We start from the raw sequence: 24,603 nt of genomic DNA on the forward strand, positions 1-24,603 counted from the left end.
CAGGACCCTCGCCTGGCACAGTCCCCACTCAGCACCGTTACACCAGAACACGCAACTCCGGCAGTTTCTTACAGCTCCCACGGGTTTTTGTTTTGTTTCCCTCCCACCCCCCACCCCCTCTAATTAGGGAAAGGCCACCAAGATGCACCAGTTCATTCAGAGATGCTTTTCAAGGCAGCAGCAAACACTAGGCCATCCCTTTCCACACGGCATGGCTTGGGAAAGCAGCGCTCGGAAGCGTTGCCGTCTCTGAGGTGGCCAGGGACCCACCAGAAACACTGGCTGAAACCCGAGCGTGGTTTAGTGCCGATGAGTCCAGACATGCAGGTTAAAAAACGTATAGTTCAGCTCACAATTAACAGCTGTAAATGGAACCGGTTATTAATATGGAGTGCACCTTTCATTAAGATCAATTAGTCAGTAAGATTAACGAGTCGTGTTTGTACACCAGGATGTTTTAACATCTTGAAGTATTACAAGAAAGAAACGGCCTCTCTTCCCATCGCCACAAAGGCTGAACGAACGTCTGTCCAGCCTGGTAACTCGGAGAACGGGAACAAATCAAGGGAAAGGCGACTTTAGTGTTTTTGCTTTTTAATGTAGTCTTAAATCAGGTTACGCTCAAATTCAATTCATCTAAAAATAATTAGTCACGAGGATTTGTTTCGATTTGCATTATGAATACTTCATTTAAAAGTAAATATTTTAGTGTTAATCTTCCCTTTTAAACTCTCTTTACAGAAACAAAGAGCTAAAACCATAAATAAGAGGGCATTAAAACCATAAAAATGACATTTGCCAATATCTTAATTTTTCAGCCAGACTTGATAAATCTATCAAAACCAGACAGTTAAATAAGAACCACATTATAAAAATTAGCAAAAAAAGGACTATTAGGTAACTCTGCAAACTCAAATATGAAACTGTACTAAACAAAATATGTGCAAAAGTATACAAGAGTAACTGCATATAGCAAGGTTAAGCCTGAATTAGTTTTAAAGCTTGCCCCGGTGAAATTGAATTCAAAGGTGTCCCACTGTATTTCTCTTTTTTTTTTTTTCTTTTTTCTTTTTTTCCTTTCAACTCACATTGTAAGTCAAATAAAAACAAAATACACATGATAACTTCCAAACGAAGCTGGTACTGGACAAGCACAGAGCAGGACACTCACTCAGCACGAGTGCAGCATGCCACTCACAGAGAGTTCCTCAGGAGTCCTTAGAGAGTAGTGTACAAATTCAACACCGCATACAACAGCACACGTTATACTCGACAACTTGAGAATGTTCTTGGGTTTTTCTGTCTGTTTCTTTTGTGGGTTTTGTGTTGGGTTCTCTCTTTTTTTTTGTTTGTTTGTTTTCCTTTTGAGACAAGCTTGCTTTCTTGGTCAAACCTCTGATAGGAAAGCAGTGCGATTTTGCGTTGCAATGTTTTAATGCATAAAAACCAGCCACCTGGGCCCTCCGAATCGTTCTCTTCTAAGAGTAAGGACTATGGGTGAACCAACAGTCTAGAACTGTGTATAGTTATGTGCAAAACATTCACTAGCACTCTGAATCTCAGGTCTATCATATGGGCATAGGAAGTGACAGATGCAGGTAAATAGTAATTTCAGGATCCAGCACATCATCTGACATCTACAAAATAGCCAACAGAGTTTAAAATGGCAGGTTCTCCCTAGAAAGTGTATTGAAATGATTAACAAAGTAACAAAATGGGCAGAATCTAACTTTGGTGAAAAGTCTGAACATTTCACATAATGCTCAACAAGCCAAAGTAAGGTACCATCTGTAGCAAAGACTAGATTTAGATTAACTGGTAAGTAGAGACAACTCTTCAAAGATCATAACTGTAAACTGCAAATCTACTTCCAAGTCTCTTACACACCGTTCAGTCCACACAGGCCACGTTCATTTTGCTGTAAAGACTTCAGCCTGGAAACACTATGAAAAGAAAGTTCCTTTAATTGGGTCTTTATAGGAGAAAAGGGTTAGTTGTATTTGTAGACTGGGATGCTGATGGCGGGATTCCCGTACTGTGAAGAGGTTGGGTCATTGATCCTGCAATGCTCACGTTCAGCCCCTGGCCCATTCTTGTTATAGACGCCACAGTGCCCATCGCTGGTATCGGTGCCATTCCCACAGGCACTGGGGCCATGGAAGACAGAGGTATTGGCTCCATGCTTATTGGTGGCACAGCACTGAAAGAAGGGCTGGTTCCCATCACAGGACTCGCTCTCATCTGATTTAGAGTGAGCGGCTGAGGCTGATTCACTTGGAAGGGGTTGATTGGAGTTGGTGCTGTAGCGGCACCTAGTTTTAAGAAAAAGGGGAAGAAGGAAAGAAATGGCACAGGAGGTTTTGTAGATCGTCTTTTTGGGGAAAAAAATGCACCTTCTGTACATCCCCACATGCTCCCAATGCCCACACACCCTGCCAAGAAACCCACAGGGATGCCGTCCAGCGAATCAGACCTGCACTGGTGCACAAATACAGTCTGTCTCCTTGTACCTCCCAATGCCACAGAACATCCCTTTGCTGGCCAACAGCTTCCACTGCTGATAACAGGCACCGGAGAGACGGGTCCTAAATTTGGTTCTCTCAATCACGTCTAACCATGACATCCTGATCACCAATTACAATTTTTTTTTAATGCTTCTCAAAATGTGCATCACAGCAGAGACCCACAGGCCTTCTGTACTCCCCTACTGCAATCTGGCTCCCACACATTTAAGCGTTTTCCTCAAGATCTCCTCCAGTCAGCTGCCTTTAGAAGCTGTACATGTTCCTGGCACTGAGATTTGACAAGAATTCATAAAGTAAACAAGTTGTTTCCGAATTACAGCAGTGCTAGAAAAAAAGCAGGGAATAACTTTCCCAGCATTTTAGGTTCTTTGGACTGCTGCCAACACTACAAATTCCTTTTACTGTATATGTATAGCATTACTTGGCTGGCCCAGTGACCCCTTATAAACTTTGTGTAGTAACCGGTAACGGCAGATACACAGACTTCCTCTCGCTGAACACTGCCAAGGCTGTTCAGAATGACTGGTTTCTTCCTACCCAAGGAGGTTAATAAACTGTCATTTCTTCCCATTGGAAGAAGGAAGAGAATAAATACTGAAATAACACTTTAAAGTATTAGTATTTCACCATACAAGTGTCACACAGAAATTTCAGTGCACATGAATATATTTTTAAATATATATACACATCTTCCATGTGTTTAGTGTCTGAGCCTGCTACAAGGAACACTTCTAACAGTGGCCAATTTACAGAAGAACTGGACCAGGATGGTTTTTTACACCAGGAGTGTGATTTGATCACAACTGGGCTATCACACTAGCCTAAGGACAGCCTCACAAGCAACACACTAAATTACACTGTAGAGTTTGCTATCTGGAACCCCTGGAGATGCGACTGTGCTTGGTGGAGCACAAGCAGAAGGGTAATTCCTACCTGCTTCCATAAGACCCTACTACTGACTACCCTCCCGAGGGATTCTCTGGTGGCACAAATTCACATCTTACCTGTTCTGACAATCAACCAGCTTTAGCTCAGTCATTTCTAATAAACCAAAGCCACCTTCTAACAGATCACACTGAGAGAGAAAGTACAAAAGCGGAAGAAAAACTGCTTGACCAGGGGCAGACACAAGAGTAGAAGCACTCTGCGCTCTCAAGGTCTGGCAGAATGCCTTGAAACCATGCCACCTCATCCTCCTGCTCTCAGTCATGATCTGTTGGCTGAAGCAATCCAGAAAAACAAGCCCAAACCAGCTGACATTAAAATCAAACAGGACTGAGTTATGCAGAGTTTTCCTACAGGAAGGGAAAGCTAGAACAGAAAACTGAAGGAATGGGCAGAAACAGACCTGGTGCCAAGAATGGATTCAGTGAAGTAACAGGTTGTGGCGGCTTAGACACCAGTGAATCCAGGTTCACCAAAGCAGCATTGGGGCCCAAAAAAGACTCAGGGGTTTTCCGAGCTGCACTTTGTTTGCCAGATGTCACGCTCGAGTGCTGGGAATCAAAGAGATCAGGACTTGTGGTACCGCTATGCTGAGATGGCAGAGTGGAACCTGATTCAGCTGGAACAACACAAAGAGAAAAACAAAACTTAATCTTATTAATCTAAACAGTCAAGCAAAGAAAACCCTGAAGTCTCTTAGCAGAAATATTTTTAAATATGTTTGTATTAGTCAGTTTTAAACGTTTCAGGACGTGTTACACCCTAACAGCATGCAAGCAGATAAATGTTCTTTAGAAGAGCATGAAGCAGCTAAAGTTAGAGTTGCAGTGCTCTACTGAAGGCGCTACCTCATCTGCCCTGGTGAATATTCTCACAGCTATGCTGCAACAGATGGGATGGAGAGTCTCCAAGGCATTCAAAAGGCTTCTGCCCTTGCTCTACACCATGGCTGCACCCTTCCTAGCTAGATTCCACCCAGGTTTCCTCTTTTGTGTTAGAGAAGCCTAGCCCAGCTCTGAATTAGTCACTGTTCTTTCAGGCAGAACCATCCTGACAGTACACAGTATAAAAGCACTTCCATGTTCAGGTCTGGCCGTTTTTATTTTAATGGGTAACAACCAAATGAAAAACAATCTAAAGCCTTCACAGAAGAGCATTTTCTCATCCTCCTTCTGTGGTTGCACACTAGAATTTACACATCTGAGAAAGTCGGTCAACCTTGTTCTGTCTGACACTGAGCATGAGCCAATCTCCAAACACGTTGGGTACTGTAAATTTAGCAGGCAAACAAAATTTCTGGGTCAATGCAGCAAAAGGTTACTGAGTTAAATTCTATGGCTTACAATGCAAAAGGCCCATTCCCCATTAGTTCATGCACAGGCCAAAATGTTAACAAGAAGCTTTTATTGCTGCATTATAACCAGCCTTGATGTTTTCCTCTGTGAAAGTCAATTTTATTCTTCTTTTTTTTACTGTTGCTGAGACTACCAACCAAACTGCCCACATGCTAAGAATTTGATGCATTACCTGGCTTTTTGGAAGTTCGAAGTGTGTCAAATTCAGAAAAATCATCTTTAACTGTACCATTCAAATTACTGAAGAGGTCAAAAGATGTACTTCCTGTTCAAAACAACAAAACAGCCCTGTCATTAACAGATCTTCACTTGCATCTCACACTTCATCCCGAGACCAATTTCTAACCCATTCCTGTTACCAAGGAGCGGCTTCTGTCAAGTCCCAGGGCAGCAGTTGTTATAGATTGAGTGCTCCTACTCTTACCCAGGACCAGGGAGGAGGATAATGTCAGTCCTTTCTTATAGCATCAACCAGCTCATGCAGAGCAATGTGCTTTTACATCACAATGTAAGGCACACCTTAGTACGCTGGGTTTTTATGGAGTGTTTGCACTAGAGACATACAGGCAGGCATATATTGTTGTGGGAGAAGAGAACAGCAATGAATTTACAGCCTGAACTATAAAGTGTGTTAATCAGCCCTCAAGAGACCCTTCTGAATACAGATCCAAGGACAAATGCAGTACTGCTACAACGCAAGTGATGATTTAACCTACGCTTCCTAAGTTAAAAGGAGGAGGAATGCAATAGAAAGGTTATCCACGCCAGGTAGAGATAGTAAAGCCCTGTTAGCTAAAGCAAGAACTTGCCCATAGTTTGCAGCCAACAAAACCATAATGTTTTTTAAAGTGTGGACACACCCTTACCTCAAAACAGGGGAAGAAAAACCACACCTAAAAGATCAGCAAACCCCTAAAAAGCTTTAAAGTTTGGGTTTGTGTTGTGCTTGCTTTTTTTTTCATTAGTTGAAATGTTTTTTCTAAGTTAGTTTTAACCTACAACATATTTCAAGCCAAGGAAGGTACAGACTTCACTCCATGAGCAGGCAAAAAGACAAAAACCCAAGAGAACGAGTGAAAACTGTGTGTAAAACAACACTTCTTATCAGGAACAAAGATCCACCATAGTTAAAGACTCCTCATAATGATCCAGTTATTGCCCTTTGCCCAGAGAAAAGCTGATTAGACAACTTCTGCAGTACTCAGATTCCTTTGTTTATTATTCCTTTGTTTATTAAGTACTGTGATAAATGACTAGCAGAAAATGTATTCAGAATGCATTTAACCACAGTGCCAACATGAAAATACCTGGTATTAGGATTCATCAAGGTTGCATTAGTTAGAGCATGAACAGACAACTACATCAGCACCTTCTGCATCTCGCCACACAAGGGCTTAGGGATAGCTTTCACACCCTCAGTCTGAAGAAACAAGCCTTCATTTGCACCTCAGAGCATGGAGCTGCTCAACCTGTCAATCTACAGCTGCAGAGACATCCATCTGCACAGCTATTTATCATGATGAAAGGTAAAATTATACTATCATTCACTTCCAGAAATTAAGTCCTTGCCTAATTAAAGATAAAACCCATTTAAGAACTCAAGAGCATCAGCAGTCCTAAGTGCTCAGCGTGCATCCACACATACCAATAGACAAATGCAGAAGGGACAGAGCATGAAGAAGCAACACAAATTCAGAGTTCTAAGCAATGATTACATTTTAAGTTCTTTTTGCCACTAGATATTTTACAGACCAGTTCTGCAAACTGCTCAACTTACAGCTTCTTTCAACCAAACAATGCAAGAAAACAATTTGTATTTCACCTTAATTATTCCAATAATATGAATATGGGATGAGACAGTTTCTCACCAGAAGTAGAGAGAGGTTTGTTTGCAGGTGCTGGTCCCCAGGGATCCACAGAAGATTTTGCTGCAGTAGAAGATGGCTGAGCAGGAGCCCAAGGGTCAACATTTTTGGACAGAGGCTGAGCTGTGGATCCTGCTGGTGCTGCCCAAGGGTCAACGGAAGCAGCTGGTTTGGCACCTGTGAAGAGATCCAGAAGGAACAGTCAGTACAGTTCCACTTTGGGAAGCTTTCCTTAGAGGTTAGTATCTCTCATGAGCCATTACTGGCAATTAATACTAAACATAAATAGGTGAAGCAGTTCAACATTAGGAATACTGATGAGTCTCAGCATCTGTCTCACACACACTGAGCAACAAACACAAGTCAATTCTGTACAAGACGTCTGAATAAAACAAATCTCCCACTTGAAATGAATGAAAACAACTGCAGTTCCAACAAGAAAACAAACTTGCTTTTGTTACCAACATTACCACAACAGAGGATATCTGACTGAAGGTGACCTAAATCACAGGATATATTTATGAACTCATGGGAAAAAAGATTTATAAAAAGGCTGTATCTAAAAGGTATGAAATATAGAATGCTGACTTGGGCAAAGAACAGAAATCTGTAAGATTCAAAGGAAACAATTTTCAAACTCTTTTTACATGTTGTTGTTTTATAAAAATAAAATCAGTTTCCTTGAGCTAGTTGTGCTTTTTGATGCCCATTTGTAACCACTGCTCCCAGTACAGAGCTAAGCTGCCCACTGATACACCTTTCTACATCTTTTTAAACCCAATGCTTGTATGGTCAGAATTCTCATTTCTAGTGGAATTCAGATTTCCAAGCTGCTTCAGGTGATGCATAAGGTTAGGGCTTCCTAGTGGAAAGTGACAAATGAAGGCAGAAGGAAAGGGAGAGAAATTTGCCTCACTGCAACTTCCTGACATTTTTTTCTTCTTCCTCCCCAGCTCACCCATTTACTGCTTCTCAGATTGTGTCACCTCTTCCTCCTTCTACTGTTACACAGAACTATTTTGGCTTATCAAACCCTGGGACGACTGAAGCAAACCTCATGTCAGATCTGCAGGGGAGGTCTGCATTGGAATGTATCACTCTTGCTTTGTTCCATCCTGACCTGATCCATCCCTGCTGCCCCTCCTCAGTCAGAGGGCTGGAATGGAAACTAGCACTTTATGCACATCCTGTACCACTCTGCAGTGATCAATTAATTACCTTCAAGTCAGATAGCACATGCAAACACATTTCCTCTTCCCAATGAAGCTTCTCATAGTTTAATTACTAAATGAGAGCAACTGTATAATCCAAAGGCAGGGCAGAATTACCCATGCAGTACATGGCTGTTATCTTTAACCACCACATGGGTTTTATTTTATTATGTTTTGAAATTACATACAAACCTCCTTGGCATCACAATGTTCTTGAAAACCAATTCAACACTATACACAGTGGCATAAATTCCAATTTGCAACGTTGGTCTTTGTTTCATCAACAGACAGCAGAGTCTTGCTACAGCTTTGGACCAGGAAATGCTACAACTCTGCACCTAGATACTCACATTTCCTTTATCTCCCCTCAGGGTTGAGTTACGAGCAATGCCACACAAGAAACACTAATGACAGCACTTCCCATAAACAGAAGCTTTCAAAAATGCCTTTTCTTTCATAAGGAGAGCACACAAAGTAAGAGCACTTGGGAAGGTACCTTCCCGTAGCTTCCATTATCTCTACTGAAGCACCAAAGCACATGCAGGATTTGAGAAATACAATTTAATGAGTCACTCTTCTATTAGCAGTCAAATTCATAAACCTGACATCTTCACGGCTATCCTTGGGAGCCAAGGAACCAGGAGTGGTTTGTGGGGTTTAAATGAAGTTGGGAACCACAGAGGAAACACTACAGCTACAACTGATGCAAGGAAAATCTTGCCAGGGGATGACATCCAGTATGAGATTTGAAGAAGGTGGATTTGCTTTTTTAACCCCAGAAAGATACACTGAACAGCCTTAGGGCACAAAACTTGGACTTTTTCTGATTTCATGCTTTATCACTATAAAAGAACAGATTACACTTAGAACAATGAACTGCAGCTGGCTGAGCAGCTATGTAGGTGGCTTTAACGCCACCAGGAGAAGGAATAAAAAAGAGGAAATGCATTTCATTATTAAACTTCAAAATTTTCATCAGGAATGTGGATGGCAGTGTGCTGAATGCTAATGCAAATGACTTTCAAGCACTTTATAGTACAGGTCATAGTCTTAAAAAGCTTCTAACAGCATGGCTCTGACAGCTTTGCTTCAGACTGGTGATTCTTTTTACACAGAAATCCTCCTCAAAAAAAGAAAAAACCCAAAGCTGACGAACCCCAGATCCAGCTCCAATTCCACAGATGTAGCAAGTTTGACATGCACTGTGAGAAGCCATCAGCTTTTGCAAAGGAGCAACTCCTTGGACAGACTTTGGCTAACCAAAACCAGCATGTGACAGGCAGCACCACACACACACACACATAAGCAAGCATGCAAGCAAGCAGACTTAATTGCTCTTGAAGATGTGAAGCCCTGGATCTTTCACTTCAGAAACAGATTCCATTAATTCAGCACCAAATGTTTATGAAACATTAAATGAATACTTAAAATGGTAGCCTTTTTTTTTTGTATAAAAATCTCCATTTAATCAATTCAATCAATTTGGTTCTGACAGTTTACATGTCACATTTCCCTAGCAGCAATTAAAGACAATGTGATTCATATTTATGCATTTAGGCACCCTAAGTACTATGTTAAAGACTGGGAAGAGTCTAAACCCTTGACACTGGACACAACTAACAGTGAAAGCTGAACATCCCCCTGGTATGAGACAAACTGGTTTCGCTGTACAAAGTCAAGAGGAGCCTCACTCTTTCTTAAGATGCAAAATGCACTGATAAGAACTCAGGAAAAAAAAAAAAAGCTGGAAAAGTTAAAAAGCAGGAAAGTTTAACTTCTTTTTCTGGCTTGAAAACGAGCTAGGGGAACAGTAGTTCTGGAGTACAGGAAACAACCAGACTGGACTAATACACTGTCATTACCAAGTATGACATTGTACACCATCACTGAGAAACTCTGAGAAGCTCAACATTAAAAAGCAAAATCTTTTAAATAAGCATTCCTTCTGGCAGTTTATTCTTACCAAATGATTGCCATGGGTCAGAGGCAGAAGCTGCAGCAACTGTGGATCCTCCCCAGGGATCAGTTTGGTTTGCAACAGCGGGAGGTCCCCAAGGCTCTGTTTTCTGAGGGGCCGGTGCCGATGAGGGCAGGGCATCCATTAGGTCCAACAAAGTGGTATGCTGAGGGCAGGAATAATCTGAGCTTTAATCAAGAGCATTCCCAATCTGAGGTACAAACCCATGAGAGTGAAGAAGCAATTATTATTATTATTTTTTTCCTTTTACACACCTGCATTGACTAGTAGAGTTTGAAATTTAACCCACATGGAAGAAGCTTTAAGCTATACAACAAAGCAATCCCAAAAGCATAAAAGAGCTGAGTATTAAGCTATTTTGTGTTACTGTATTTCAGCTTTTGGCAGCATAACCGGGAATTTCTTAGTCGAAGGCACTACCTCCTTCTTTTTGGGAATTTTAATTGTGTCTCTGCGACTCTCCTCCAGAGCCATCTGTAATCTCAGATCATCTCCGCGTCTGAGGCGCTCCTCCTGCAAAGGAAATCAACACTGTTGATATAGACCATTAGCCTAGACTGTGCTGCTTGCTCCCTCCAGGTGTCTATCTCCCCCTGGGCAGGACACTGCCAGGGAAGGCCTGGGCAGTACTCCCTGCCACCCTAGGAGTGATGTGCACCACAGGCACGCGCAGTGGGATTGCCAGGGTCATTGGCTGTAACTTGTACATAACACATGTAGGGGGGGGGAAAGAAAGAGTTCTTGTGGTTCTTGTCTCAAGAGGTCAGGAGCACCCTGACCCTGCAACACCAGCGTAACAGGGATCATAACTTCCATTTTGCTGACTGCAATTTGCCCTCGTGTTGTCTTACACCTGATGGGAAAGTTATGTAATGAAAATGTCTTTCCAAAAGTTCAGTTACAATGCTAGAAACACCACAGAACTGAAAGACAAAGTAAACATCCCATCTATAAATTATTGCAGTGTTTCTGAATATTCAAATCACCACTGAAGGACACAGCAATTTCAACTTTACTTTTCCTGGCTTTTGTCAGCTTCCCTCCACAGTCAGTGGAAAGAAACCATTAAAAGGAATGGTCAGTGAATTAATCTGGCAAATCCATGCAGATTTTGTAGGTTTTTAACATCTGTAGACTACTGTGTTTGTGGCATATTCAACTACTTTAAATATCTTTGTTTGCATCACATCCTTCAGAAGTTGACTAATCCCCCAGCTGCTATTTCCCTTGGGATTTTTTCAAGCTATTTCAACTGAGAGATCCTGATTTATTTTTTAACTTCATTGCTCAATAATGACAAAGTTTACTGGGTGACAAGTTTCCCTTTCTGGGCACAGAGATCCTAATGCCTGACATACAACAGTAAGGTAAAATTGTCAAAGGAAACTTCTAAACTACTACAGACCCTCAGCAGGCTGACTTGAATTTTCACTCATAGCTGAGATTCAACAACATCATTATACATTAGCAAGCAATATACTTTATCCATAATTACAGCATTTTACTCCAAATTCAGAATGAACCTCTTAAGAAGTACCACAGTAACATAACCCACGTGACAGGTTAGGAGCCAAGCTACTCTAAGCCAGGTTCTTTATAAAATCTAGTACTTTCTATCAGGTCACCCTTCTGTTCCAGACAATCTCTCCCAATAAGCAGATCATTCAAAATTTCATTATAATCAGAATTCACTGACATTTCTTACACTGGCCCAAATAATGCAGGTTTTCAGGACTAATCATGTTTTCAGTTCTTCCTAACTGAAAACATCTTCAGTAATGTGATGATTAACATCCTCCCACACAAAGTCGTCTTGTAAAGTGACTGTCATCTTCCACTAGTCTCAGCAGCTCAGAGGCTGCAGTTATTTTGAGAGATGTTTATTTTTAAAAAAAAAAATAATAATTAAAACACAAAAGACTAACATCTTCCAAAACAGCCTTTCTCTTCCCCTATTCCACCTGGAGGAAAGCCAAGCTGCCATTGACAAAGGAAAAAAAAGAAAAACCAACCCACAACAGGATTGTAGGCTCAACTATCAAAGCACAGTTTGGAAAACCTACACGGGAACTGACCTGCTCCGCCACTTCCCGGCTCATTGCCAGCGCAAGCTGCAGCTGGAGCTCCTCTTCCCCGCTTGTCTGAGGCCGGGCCTGCTCCAGCTCGGAGGAAACTCGAGGGGATGTAGCTGTGGGAGATAAAAAAAACCCCAGTAAGTTTAGCACCAAACCACAAAAGAGATATAATAGGTTTGATTATTCCTGTGAGCGGAGCACCCCACTTTCACAGAGCTGTTCTCGAAGGTCCCCAGTGCAGAAACAGATGCCCGAGTGCCAGGAACCACCGACTCACAGACCACGACGGGCTCCCTGAGATAAAGCTTGTACAGAGGCTGAGGTTAACAAGCCAGAACAATTAAGCAGGGAGAACTCTGCCAGGCAGGAAAACAAAGGCTTTGTGTGTCAATGTAACATCAAGGCACATCACCAACCAATGCTGGATACCCTGCCTGAGCATATCAGAGCCTCAGGGGGCAGGACACTGACTTAAAAAACCCACAGAATTAATCATTCAAGAAAACATTTGTTGATAATTTCTTAAATCTTACAATGTCAGTAAGAACTCGCTGGGAGTTGGCCAATACCAGGGTAAAACTGGATACCACCCACTTTTCTGTAAAATAATACGGTCTTAATAGGACAGATAAAGAACTATTCTTAACAGCAAGGCAGGCTCAGAGACCAACAAGCCAGCTATTCATACCCAAAATTTACCAAAATACTGTATCATTCTCTGTTTAGAATAGAAGTTTCACATATATGTTGGGGGCGGTTTGGTTTTTGTTGCTTCTTGGTCATTCTTTGGACGAAGAGCTCTGTTAGCTAAGCAGCGGCTGACCATCTCCCTCACTCCTCCCCAAGTAACAGCCAAACCTGACAGCTAAAATACACAATTTCTCAATGCACAAATATTCTGTTGATGATGTTTTCCCTAAGGAGCATGCAGAAATTCCCATGCAAATGGGAAGACAGTAATATGTTTATCACTGTACAGTAATTACAGAGTTTTTGTCCTCTCCCTCACTCAGATAACTTTTTAGCATCCAAATCATTTATGCAGAAGTTTGCATAAAATTTTTGGAATGATAATTAGCATAGCAAATATATATATATTAACTTTTCATAAATAGGACCCATGTTTTTAACCTGTGATGTCAAGCTCAAGTCACATTTTTAATAGGTCAGCTAGGCATGTACAAATTAGACTGGGTTTGGGTTTTTTTAATTACTCTTTGGCAAACAAAAAACCCACCATGCTACACCTTTACAATCACTACTTCAACCCCAGCTTGTCCCCCCCAAACATTTAGGCCAAAATGACATTGTAAAATTAAAAGTACAACCTTCTCTCTCATGCAGGCGGCCAGAAACAAGGAATGACCTCTCCTTTGCACCACACACCCAATGTCCCATCGCATTCCACTCTATTTCTAAAGGGACAAAATAATTTAATCGCCCAGAATGATTCCTTCCACACTGTGCTGATCCTGAGCTTTCAAGCCAAACAAGCTCCTTTACTGCACATTTATGTTACTCATACCTCAATTCTATTGCTTTTTCAAACTCCTTCTCATATAAAGTATCTAAATTTAGCTTGCCTCACAAGTACTTTTTGCTCTCTCAGTCACAGACAGGCTCCCCAAGATATTATATGGATTATTAGGGGCTTGAAGTAGAAATAAATGGGGCTTCAAAAAACAGGATGTCTGACAGCATGGAAAAACACAACCTTAAAAGTGTTTGTGAAGTTAAAATATGAAAATAAAGAGAATTAAAAAGTAAACAGGATAAAACTCATCATGAGGTTACCAAAAGGTAGCCCATAACAGACAAAGTGAGATCCTTCTCTGGTTTGTCAGTCAAAAAAAAAAGCAGTACAGTTCATTTATGCTGACTCAGCAAAGCATTTTATGTTGAACACGATGGTACTGTTAAACAGTGTGTAGTTTAAGAACTGAAATAGGCAAAGAACCAGCTGAGGAGGAGATTACATCATACTGTTAGTAAGCTTCCTTGTTGGTATGCAGTTTCTCAAGAACTGGCTTTAAGACCAATCTTAAGAAAAACTGTGTCATAAACAAATGCAGGTGGTTATGGGAAAATGCAAATATTACACAAGAAAAATTGGCAAACTAGAGGGAGATACAGGAATATTCAAAACCCCCATTATTAAGAAGGGAAGATTAGAAGCAGGATGATACAGAGAAAGAAAAATTGTTTGATGGTCACCTTCTAACTGGGGCATCAACTGCAACTGTGAGAAATGTAAAGAACTTTCTGTAGTAGGAAAACACATGAAAACTCCCAGCCACTAACTTAATACAGCTCTTATTAACACTAGCACAGCTGCATCAAAGAATTAGTCAGAATTCATCTAATTCTAGTCATTCAAATCCAAGACAGGTCATTTCAAAACAGAACGGATGTGGAGACACTTTCCTTCTCAGCAGAGACTATTTTATATGTTTATCTTTGCAGAAAGAAGATAGAGAACATTACAACTGCTAAATACATCAGGTTGGCAAATACTGTGGAGAAAAACTTTTTAAAATAAGGGGGCAAGAACCGATGGTATATAGTGACCATGAATAAAGCTGAGATACAAATAGATACAGCAGGAATTACAGAGGGGGAAGAAGAGAGTCATAACCAGTTTCATACAAGAGCTGAATAGGCCCACAAACTCACCACCAATAGAGTCACCTCAGAACAGACCAATTTAGTGACCTCGACTACGATCCAGCAGGTACCTTCCAGTTTTGGGTTTCTCCAACTGCAATTGTGGAGGAGAATGGGATATCCTGCATTTTACACACAGGATTTTTTCCAGCTCTACTGACACAACTGTATTCCCCAACAACTAAAAACCTGGTGGTAGAGTGACTGTACAATTATGTGAAATGGGCTAAGTTAACTCCACTGGTTTCCCTCCCATTTCCCCATGAAGGACTACCTACTGCAAGTGCTCACCAGTTTCAGTTTTTCACAGCACCCAGCATTTCTGCACAAAAAAAAGGCTGCAACCTACTACAAGCATCTCCCTCTGCCTCCCATGGTGGGTCCTGGCCTCCCAGCCGTGCAGGGGCACGGCCGGCTTGCTTTGGCAGAGAGCTACATTACCTCACAGCTCCCAACAGAGACCAGCATTCAGCAGCTCTGGGATCTGAACACAGATAATAAGGGGTCTCACAGATATAGCTTATTTCTTTTTGCTTTTAGGCTTTTCAGCAATTCATTCTGCTTGGTTTTATTAACTCTGAAAGGCACTTTAGAGCATCTTTTACCCAAAAAAAAAAAAAAGGAAAAAAACTGAATTGTCAGTTTTAAATTCTTCCCTGGGCTTCATGTTAAAAAACACTGATGAAAATGTTGCTATTTTACATTTAAATTTCTGCAGTGGTTTATAAACCCATCTATATTAAATAGCTGCCAGCATGTGTTCTGAAAAAGGGTTAAGGGAAATTCAAAACGCTGGTTTTGGTACTTATCTGAGTTTATCCAGCAACTTCACTCCTGGATTCCTGCAGTATTGTAACAGCCCTTCTGTCTTGGCCTCATCCTGCATTAACATTTTAGTTGTGAGGATCTAGCATAAAGGTTATTGCCTTAGTAACAGTATCACTGCCACACAAAGAATCTCTTATCCCCCAGCACATGACAGTTAACTCAGATGTTTATGTAAGATGGGACTCAATAGATCGATTCTGACCTGCTAAGCCCCACTCTGATGCTGCTTTGAGAATTTGGAGATCCCAGCTCCCCTGGGCTGCCCAGGAGCAACTGCGTGGGCAACTGCTTCTGCAGGGAGACAAGCCACTGGGCTGTTCACTCAACAAGACTCTAGCTGCAGCACAAGGAAGCAATTTCCAACCTCAGTTAATCACTAAAGCAGGATTCTGCTCCACCATCTGTCTCAAGTACAGGTTATGACGTCTTTCATACGTATTTATTGATAATTTACTATATTTTGGCTATATGAAAAGACCTCTACAAGCATCGATAGGTTTGAGTTAGCAAGTTAAAACATACACAGAGCACAGCTAGAAAGCAGAGTTATTGCCTACAATAATGATAAATCAGACTGAGTATTTTCATTCAGAAGTCTGTGCTGGGTTTTTGGGGTTTGGTTTTTTTTACTGTCACTCCAGACAAAGTGATTGCATAGAGTGCCACAAAAAATGAGCCCCAGCTTTATAATTTGCCCGTGGCATTCTTAAGAACAGAATACAGTTCTCAATCACATTTGCTCAGAAAGAAAAACTGCTACCTTAACCAGTAGGCCTATAAAAGTAGACAAAACCCAAGGCTGACTTGAAAAATTAGAGTAATATCAAGGTAAGAACCTAGAAACTGATAGCAATTCACGTGGGAACCAAGCACAGACCCCATTTGTTAGTCTTCAGATGAAAGACTGTTCAAATAAAGGTGGGATTCTTTCAAAAAGCTAAACTAACCCCTTGAATCATGAAAAGGCAGGTGTAAACTGCTTAATCTAGAAGGAACCATGCAATCCACCTTTCCACTGGGAATTAAAGAGACCTTTCAAATACAAGCAGAAAATTAATGCTACAAGGTGGAGCTGATCAGCCTTACTGCCTGATTTTCAATTGCACTGAAGCAATCGGCACTTTTTAAATTCATTTTATACCAAACAAATCCTCAAGGCTTATTCTGGTTAAAGACCTTTCCCCTACCCCCAACCCAGTGATCCCTGCCCTTATCTTAACAGACAGGTAATTTATTGCAACTACAGAACCCTGACCATACCAACAGCATCTCCCACCTTTACTCAGAGCACCAGAAAAACAAAGTATGCTGAGAGGACTAAATCAAGTTGTCAAGTGACACCTGCCAGATAACACAGGAGCCTACCTAACACCTGCAACACCTCAAACTACAGAAATTATCTATGCACCTCATCCAGATTCAGTGCTGGATGATACACCGTATGTTCCCTGACTAAAATGGAAGGCCAGAGATGTAGTCCAACCTGTAAAGATGTATAACAGATGATAAGAAAACTTTAAAGCATTCTGAATCTCCTATAATGTCAAACCCAAAATAGTAACTCCTCCAAATTATTTTCTGCTCAAACAAGAAGACAAAGCTGAAACAGATGAGTGAACATAAACTTGCTAATGCTTCACGGAACTGCTTTTAAATACCGAGCCAACTTCATGTGAATAGGCACTATAAATGAAATCTCATCTTTACAGCTCAAGAAAACTGCTCCCAAAATCTCTGCAGGTAAGGTTAACAGCCTTGGCATTTCACAAGGTCCATAAAAGCCCTTCCCAGTCTCTATCTTTCACTGATCTTTTATCGAATCAGCTGGATGTATAAGGAATGTGATTTTCTGAGCCAAGCAGCCTACCTGCAGGCAAAGCGCTCCTCTAAAACCAGGTCACACTGTGTGTGTTGCCTCGTTCCTTGCTTGCCAGCGCTGGTGTGAATGAAATCAGGACATTAAAACACACACCAGCCTTGCTCTGCTGCCATTTCTGTGTGCAACCCAAGCACAAGACAGCAGATGGACAAAGAAAAGGACATGCGTACAGCCCAAAACAGCACAGGTAGGTCCTGGTTTAGGCACAGCAGGACAGGACCTCTTTAAAAAGTCAGGCTTCCACAAACTTGGTTTTTAAGACATGAAGGCAGTACAAGAAGAGGACCAGAATTTTCCAGGGATCCTTCAAGGCTGAAATTAATTTGAACACACAACCTTCCAGGGGCATGGGTGCCAAAGAACTGGAATTGTCAGTCACTTCCCACCTGGCAGGGTATTTTTCCATCATGTTTCCGACTCCCGTGACCACCCACACAACAAGGAGCTGCAGCAGCTACCCAGCTCCTGAGCAGTCACAGCTCAGCTGTGGTGATCCAGACAGATCCATTACAGGCAATACAACTAACCTGCTCCCAAGACAGCTGAGAAAGCACAAGGCAATCTGAGTTCCCACACTCCTGCCCTGTCTCCCTAAGAGCTTCTGCAGGCCCGAGGTGCTTGAGCACAGCATTTTGCAGGCACTCTGAACTGCCTGTGGGTTACACTTCTGCCATGCAGATGACTCCAGTGTAGCAAGAGAATGATATTCCTGTGTAGCCTCTGCTGAAAGAATACTTTAGAGAGAGTCAGTACATGAAGGACTTGATCAAGACCAGTAATGCTAACAAAGTCACACCCAGGCTTGAAGCTGCACCACAGCTCAGACTTTGTGGTCTGTACTAAGAACACCCCCTACTTTGCCCTATATACAGCCATAAATCCAGAATCCCACTGAAGTGGTCCCTGGCAACTGCAGGTGAAGAAAGGCCAGGAACAAGAGGCTGAAGTCTTCAGAACTGGGTGACTAACATCTATCATAAAGGCAGTATTTAGCCATAAAGCCAGATTAGGGTTGGGGGACTATTGCTGCAAAAGATTTCAAATACTGCTATTACATTCCTTCCTCTCCTCAGCAGGTTTTTTTCCCAACACCACACAAGAACATTCTCTTAATGTGAAATAAAACCTCATATAAGATTTAATGAAACACCATACAATTTATTCCTTTTCCAAAATAGATAAAAAAAACCTTCTCTATGTATTTCATCTTGGAATATTTAACAGCTCCTAACTTGCACATTAACTGCCTAGGTTTAAGGCTGGAAGATAGCCAATTGTCCCCAGTATGTCAGAAACTGCTGACAAGATGGAGTTTGGAGCAGCTTTATTTTCCCTTTTAGCTGTACAGCATCTCTCTTGGCTTCCATTTACAGATTACAAGTCCAGATAGCAAAAACATCCTAATACCTTTACGAATGTTTGCATCACCAGTCAGTAATATCCACATGCTATAATATACTCCCTAGAATTATGCAAATTTTATAGCACAGAGATCTTCAGGGCCAACAGAGTCATTAAGGCAAAGCTCTGGGGGAAGGGGTTTTATTAAAAACTATCATGTTTCACCATTTCACTTTCCACAGTTTCTAAAGGACTGTTAGAGAGGAGATGAAAATATCTGCAAGGAAATGGGGGGAAAAGTCCTTATTTACCAGTGGGGCTTGCCTGCAGCAGTGAGGGACGATTGTACATCAGTCCAGAGATCCTTTTCAGTCTTGAATCCTCTCACAATATACAGGCTGTATTTTTCCATAAAGGATAAATTTGAGACACAAGGACCAGCAACTCTACAAGAAAAAACTTTCTGACTCAACATCAAATACAAACCCCAATTTTTATATGCCCTGGCAGACAGGAGCCTACACACACACTTAAGAAGCTGTAACTTTTAGTAACTAACAGAAGGGGGAAGAGATACCTCACGCACAGTCCAGACATACTATCCTCTGGAAGTTACCCGTTCCCCTTGCTCTGCCCTGCAGAAACTAAGCTCTTTCAGCCAGCTCAGGCTTTTCTTCTGCAAGAAAGTATTAAAAGTTAGGAGATTTTATAGCCAAACACAACCTTGCCAAGTAACGGGGAAAACATTCAGCTAAGAATTCTCAAAATCTGCAATTCCCACCCATCGTGCCCAGCAAGGAACAACAGTAAAATGTGCTGATACTAAAACACTGAGAGACGAAACATTTCGTTTAGCTATGTTGGTAAAAAGACTGTTACACTCTCCCAAACTTTATTTGTATTTGAATGTTAATAAGACATGCTAAACATCTAGCCAAGAACGAGCATTTTTAATAGGCAACTCTCATGCTACAGATCACAAATCTAAATGTCTCTGATCTCCTCTTCAAAGGCACAGAGGAATGAAAGGCAATTCTACCAGAATATACAGTACAGCAACCACATCTTAAAACTGTTCCAAGGAAAGTATTTCCCAGGAGCTAAGCGTAACTTAACTCATTTTACATCTTTTACCCAATCTGCATTTTCAGAACAAAAGGGTATCACTATAAAAGAAAACACAATGGATACAATCTCTTTCACTTTAAATAGTGAAAAGCATCTTTTTATCACATTTAGAAGGTGCAAGAATAACCCTACATTTATGTAACATATTACATGTCTGGATTTTGATGAAACTTCTTTCTTGTTTCCTAGGATAAAGGGCAAAGCTCTACACAAAGTTTTCCGTTATCAGAAGTACTTAACACAGCTGCTTTGTAAGGTGCTGCACTCAAACTATATAAGAAACCTATTAAAACTTTTAAAAATACAGATTAAAAAAACTAACCACCACTTCATCTCTAGTTTTGCTGATAGTTACATCTAAGAAAGTTTACAACAGAGGAAAAACCTAAAAAAAATTTTAAAAAGCCTGAGATTTCTAAAGCTTCTTAGGTACATGCTGGGGTGGGGGGAGAAGAAATAAAGATTAAGAAATCATCACCTCAAAAGCACTCCTGCAAAGAGACATACTCTCTTTTGCCTGCATGAGACTTTGCTGTACCCAGCAAATCAACCCTGTGTACATACTGAAGGAATAACCAAACTGGCTTCTTGACATTTAGTCCCCCATCAAAATTCTTAGTGTCCAAGGAACAACAACTCAGAAGCACACCTCAAATTGCTCAACCCTTGCTGTGAGGAATAGTTTGAAGCCTCTGGTAACACTTAATATGACAAACAATAGTTATTTGCACTAATTAAAGTTAAGAGCTAGTGAAGAAATAACACTGTGGAACAAACCAAAGCGTGCTCAGCATACCTCAGTGACTATTACTTCAGTCCAACAGCATAAATTAAAATCAACAGTATTGAAGCTGGGCCCTAAATTCAGAATTTTCTTGTTGTCAACAGAGTTCTGAGAACCTCAAAAGAAGAATTATTACTGTATGATAATATACATGTTCATTAAACATTCACACCAAATCAATGTTTGAGTATGGTTATTACAGAAAAACTAATCTGTTATTTCACTGCTAATGAAGAGACAAGATTAAAATTCTCATACCTGGAAACCTTTATGCACTTTTTTTGAACCCTACGTTCCAAAGACATTTCCTTTTAAAAAAAAGCTGTGGATAAGAGCAGGATTTTTTTTTTCTTTAATCAGACAGAGATATTCTTCATCCTGGCTACATTTGTCCTGCTACATCCTCCTGCCTTCCACAGAAAATGTCTGCAGTGTCGAGACACTAACAACATTCACGTATTTATAATTTGAGAAGCGCTCTGGGACACAGGACATGACAGACTTAAGATTCTTAAAACTGGGGCTCAATCGATTCACCACACTGGCTCAGTTACAGTACTCCACACACTATAAGCATTCATTTAAAGAAAAGATTTTCCTTCAGAATTAGACCACAACCGCTGACATTCCAGCCAAAGCAGCTTTCATCAGATCATTACTTATATTAAGAAGGATTTAGTGCCAAATCAGGCCTCTTCCTAACATGACAGGGAGTTCCCCCAAGCTGTGGCATAAAGAATCCATTCTTCCCACATCACTGTATTTTCTTAAAGAATGAAATACAGCATTTAGTACTGATATTTGCACACCAAATGCTGATAGTATAAATATAACACTGACACACCCGAACAGTTATTCCTCTTAAGAACTGCTGAGCAAGCAATAAAGGTAATTAAAGACCAATATTCTTCCTAACATAAAATAGCAGCACCAAAGCAAAATTATCCAGAAAATACTCTGTATTTCTAAGTTTTTCTTGAATTATACCTAACAAAAAAATCCTCAACACAACAAACTTTATTTTTAAAACTAGAAACAAATGCATTCCATTCAAAATCTCCCTACCAAGACTGGAGGTCTATCGCATCAAAGGTTGGAACACCTTAACAAAAGTAGCTTGACAATGCTACCTCTGGGAATTGACAGTAAACAACTTTTTAAATTGATTTAGGCCAACACCCACATCCTCTCCAAAACAAAGGTTTCACCAGTCTAGTCCCTCAGAGCAGACCTGCAAAAAGCCCCTTGCAGTCAGCATATTAATCTGTCTAGCAGGCAGCATTTACTCTCATATCTAACAGCAAATCAGGGTACAAGGTATCTCAAAAGAAGAGAAACTCATTTGATGTGTTTGCTTGTACTTACAGCCATGGTAAGATGCTGGGGATCCTCCAGACTTCCCATATTCTTGCTCCGAGTAGCTAGTGGATAGGTTTGGCTGACTGGAGCCTCGGCCGAAGGTGATCTGATTGCTACCCACTCCAGTGGCCACCTGAGCCATGCGTTCTTTGGTCTTCAGGGCTTGGGCCCTCTCTGTCTTGAGTCGCTCGTCATCCTTCAGAAGAGACACTAGCTGCTTGGATTTCTCCCTCACGTTGATGCCTTGGTCTTTACCATCTCGATCAATATACTGAAAATCTTTCAATGTCTGGATAGCAAAAATATTCTCTTTACACTGCTGTGCCACTCTCTCTGAGCCAGTTTTAATCAGGTAATCTAACAGAGTAAGGGCCTTGTACACATGTCGCCAGTTCTTGCCATGGTCATTCAGTCGTTTCCAGATCATGCTCATAATTTCAGAAAAGGCCACAACATTGTAAGTCAGATCTGCTATTTCAGTCATTAATGAACTGGAGGGACCCCAGGGGTCATTAGAGGTCGCTTCCCGAACTTTTATTTCGGCCTCTGAGTAATTGTTCACAATGTTCTTCATCTGCCGCCTAATAGACGAAGTCGTCATCTTTCTTTCCCTTTGAACAAGACAGACCCCAGAACACAAAGGAGGGAGCTATATCTGCTCTTCTATGAACGTTTCTGAACTGCGAAGGCTCCGGATCAGTGGCTTATTTGCAACACGTTCCACTACAATCATTTCCTCTCTTCAAGAGAATGACACGAGAAAATGAAAACCATGACCTGCGTAAGGGAAGAAAACAAAAGCACATCAGTTGCGTTTTTAATTATTCCTACATGGAGAGCAATCTGCTAGAATTAACTGATGAATTTTCTCCAGACATCTCATTTTGAAAACAACTTGCTCTTCTCACAAGTCTTATTAAACACTGAAGATTAGAAACCCGAACTGCTTAACAGCACAAGAGCAAGAAGATATCCGTGTCGATGCAAATGCAAAACTTGTAAACCAAAAGAGAAACAAAGTCCAAGAAACAACCTATGGATTTAGTTTCCAAAGTAAAAACCTCAAATTTTTAGTTACAGAAATTACAATGCTAGTTAGCAGAGCTGAGATGGATCATCAGGAACTCCGCATTTAGCGGACAGTAGCTTTCCTCTAATGACTGACAACTATGCGGTCTATCACTGCTGTACTGAGAGACTAAGCAAACTGCCTAAAAATTAACCATGTTTCTTCTGAAACCTCAAGCAAGTTTAAAGCACACTCAGTTTCAGGGCAGAGATCTCCAACACTGCTCTGCATTCAAGTTGAGGCCTACAGAAGGTAAATGAGGACCAGAACATCACACTCCAGCTGAAGGTGACCTTTAACGCCAAGCCAATTAGAGGGGGAATTCTTTTTTCCAAATGCATTTACTTTGTACATTTGACAGCACCCATCAGATTCAGTTTCTGCTCCATGTGTCTTTCACACAGCACAGAAGTAGTATTAATTATATGAAAATAGAGTTGTAAAACCAAAATGACTGGCAAGAAAACCCAAAGGACAAGCTCTAGAGCTGGAGAGCCGTTTCAGTTATTTATTTAAGGTCACTGTTTCAAGTAAACAGAGGCTTATGAAGCTTTAGAATACATTACTTGAGTAAACTGGCAGATTTTGCTATTTCATTAACACAGAACAGCCTTTGATATTCGCCAGTTGCATGAACACCAGGTATGGGTGCTGTAAGGGAACCTGCACACTCACGCAGACAGCGCAGTCAAGATGTCCTCTGATAATGTTTCTCCAAACAGTCGCTGAAGAAGCAATTGTATCACTTACCAAAGACACCGGACAGAAGTAAAGCACAGATTCCAAGCCCAACATTGTTATCATTCTTCAAATTACTATGGTGCCATTTAGAATGAAAGCAAAATTGTGAAACCGGACAACACGTAGCTCTGTGACGACTTTCTCAGCGTAAGCGCACACATCCTTTCTAGAAAGGCATATACCCTTCCTAGAAAACCATTCTGGGCAAGTTAAACTGCCACAGAACAGATCCAGTTACTGTATTTTAGCTTGTTCCACTGAAGACAGTTTTTGGCAGAATAAAAACCTCATTATGACATCATGGAAAATGAGCTTTAAATGAGGTTAACACTCAACTTCAGGTAAATGACATCATCCTGGTGTTCTCCCCAGTATTTACAACCAGCTATAGAAGAATGTCCATCTATTGTCAGATGGCTAGTAGCAAGTGGAATAAAACGGGGCATCTCCTCCTGGTGCATTTACATCTACACAAAGGATTTGAAAAGGCTGAGCCTACATAAACGTTCCCAGGTGTTTCTGACTGCTGCTTCACTCCAGCTGTTAACACTGTCCAAACCTGCTGACTCACCTGCCCTTCTGATCACTGACACACCAATAATGGATTAAGACAAATCCATAAAGCTGAAACAAGTTACCCAAGCAGGTGGCAGCAGGTGTAAAGACAGTCACAGAGAGGAAAAGCAGGCTGCAGGCAGTGACTTCTTTAGCTGGTAAAAGCTGAGCGTACAAGCACCTGCCTAATCATGAACACAACTATAGTGATGATGCTGATCCCAGATCAGAATAATGCAAACCCCCAGTAAAGGCTGAGCTTGTCACCCAACCAAAGAGACTGTAAGCATTGTGAAAAATC

General features: G+C 41.1%; 1 protein-coding gene across 1 annotated transcript in view; it reads right to left on the reverse strand.

Moving 5' to 3' along the window:
- Positions 1-213: 213 nt before the first annotated feature.
- EPN2 (epsin 2) overlaps positions 214-24,603 on the reverse strand; it is a 43,803-nt gene continuing 19,413 nt past the window's right edge. Inside the window, exons 2-9 of the mRNA XM_084271113.1 lie at positions 21,944-22,714; positions 11,955-12,067; positions 10,300-10,392; positions 9,865-10,024; positions 6,694-6,867; positions 4,998-5,090; positions 3,874-4,089; positions 214-2,312 (exon numbers count right to left, since the gene is read on the reverse strand). Of these exons, the coding sequence (XP_084127239.1) occupies positions 1,975-2,312; positions 3,874-4,089; positions 4,998-5,090; positions 6,694-6,867; positions 9,865-10,024; positions 10,300-10,392; positions 11,955-12,067; positions 21,944-22,538 (1,782 nt within the window). The 5' untranslated portion in view covers positions 22,539-22,714 and the 3' untranslated portion in view covers positions 214-1,974. The remainder of the gene's footprint in view (positions 2,313-3,873; positions 4,090-4,997; positions 5,091-6,693; positions 6,868-9,864; positions 10,025-10,299; positions 10,393-11,954; positions 12,068-21,943; positions 22,715-24,603) is intronic.

Source organism: Gallinula chloropus (assembly GCF_964237585.1).
Source record: "Gallinula chloropus genome assembly, chromosome: 15".
NCBI lineage: Eukaryota > Metazoa > Chordata > Aves > Gruiformes > Rallidae > Gallinula > Gallinula chloropus.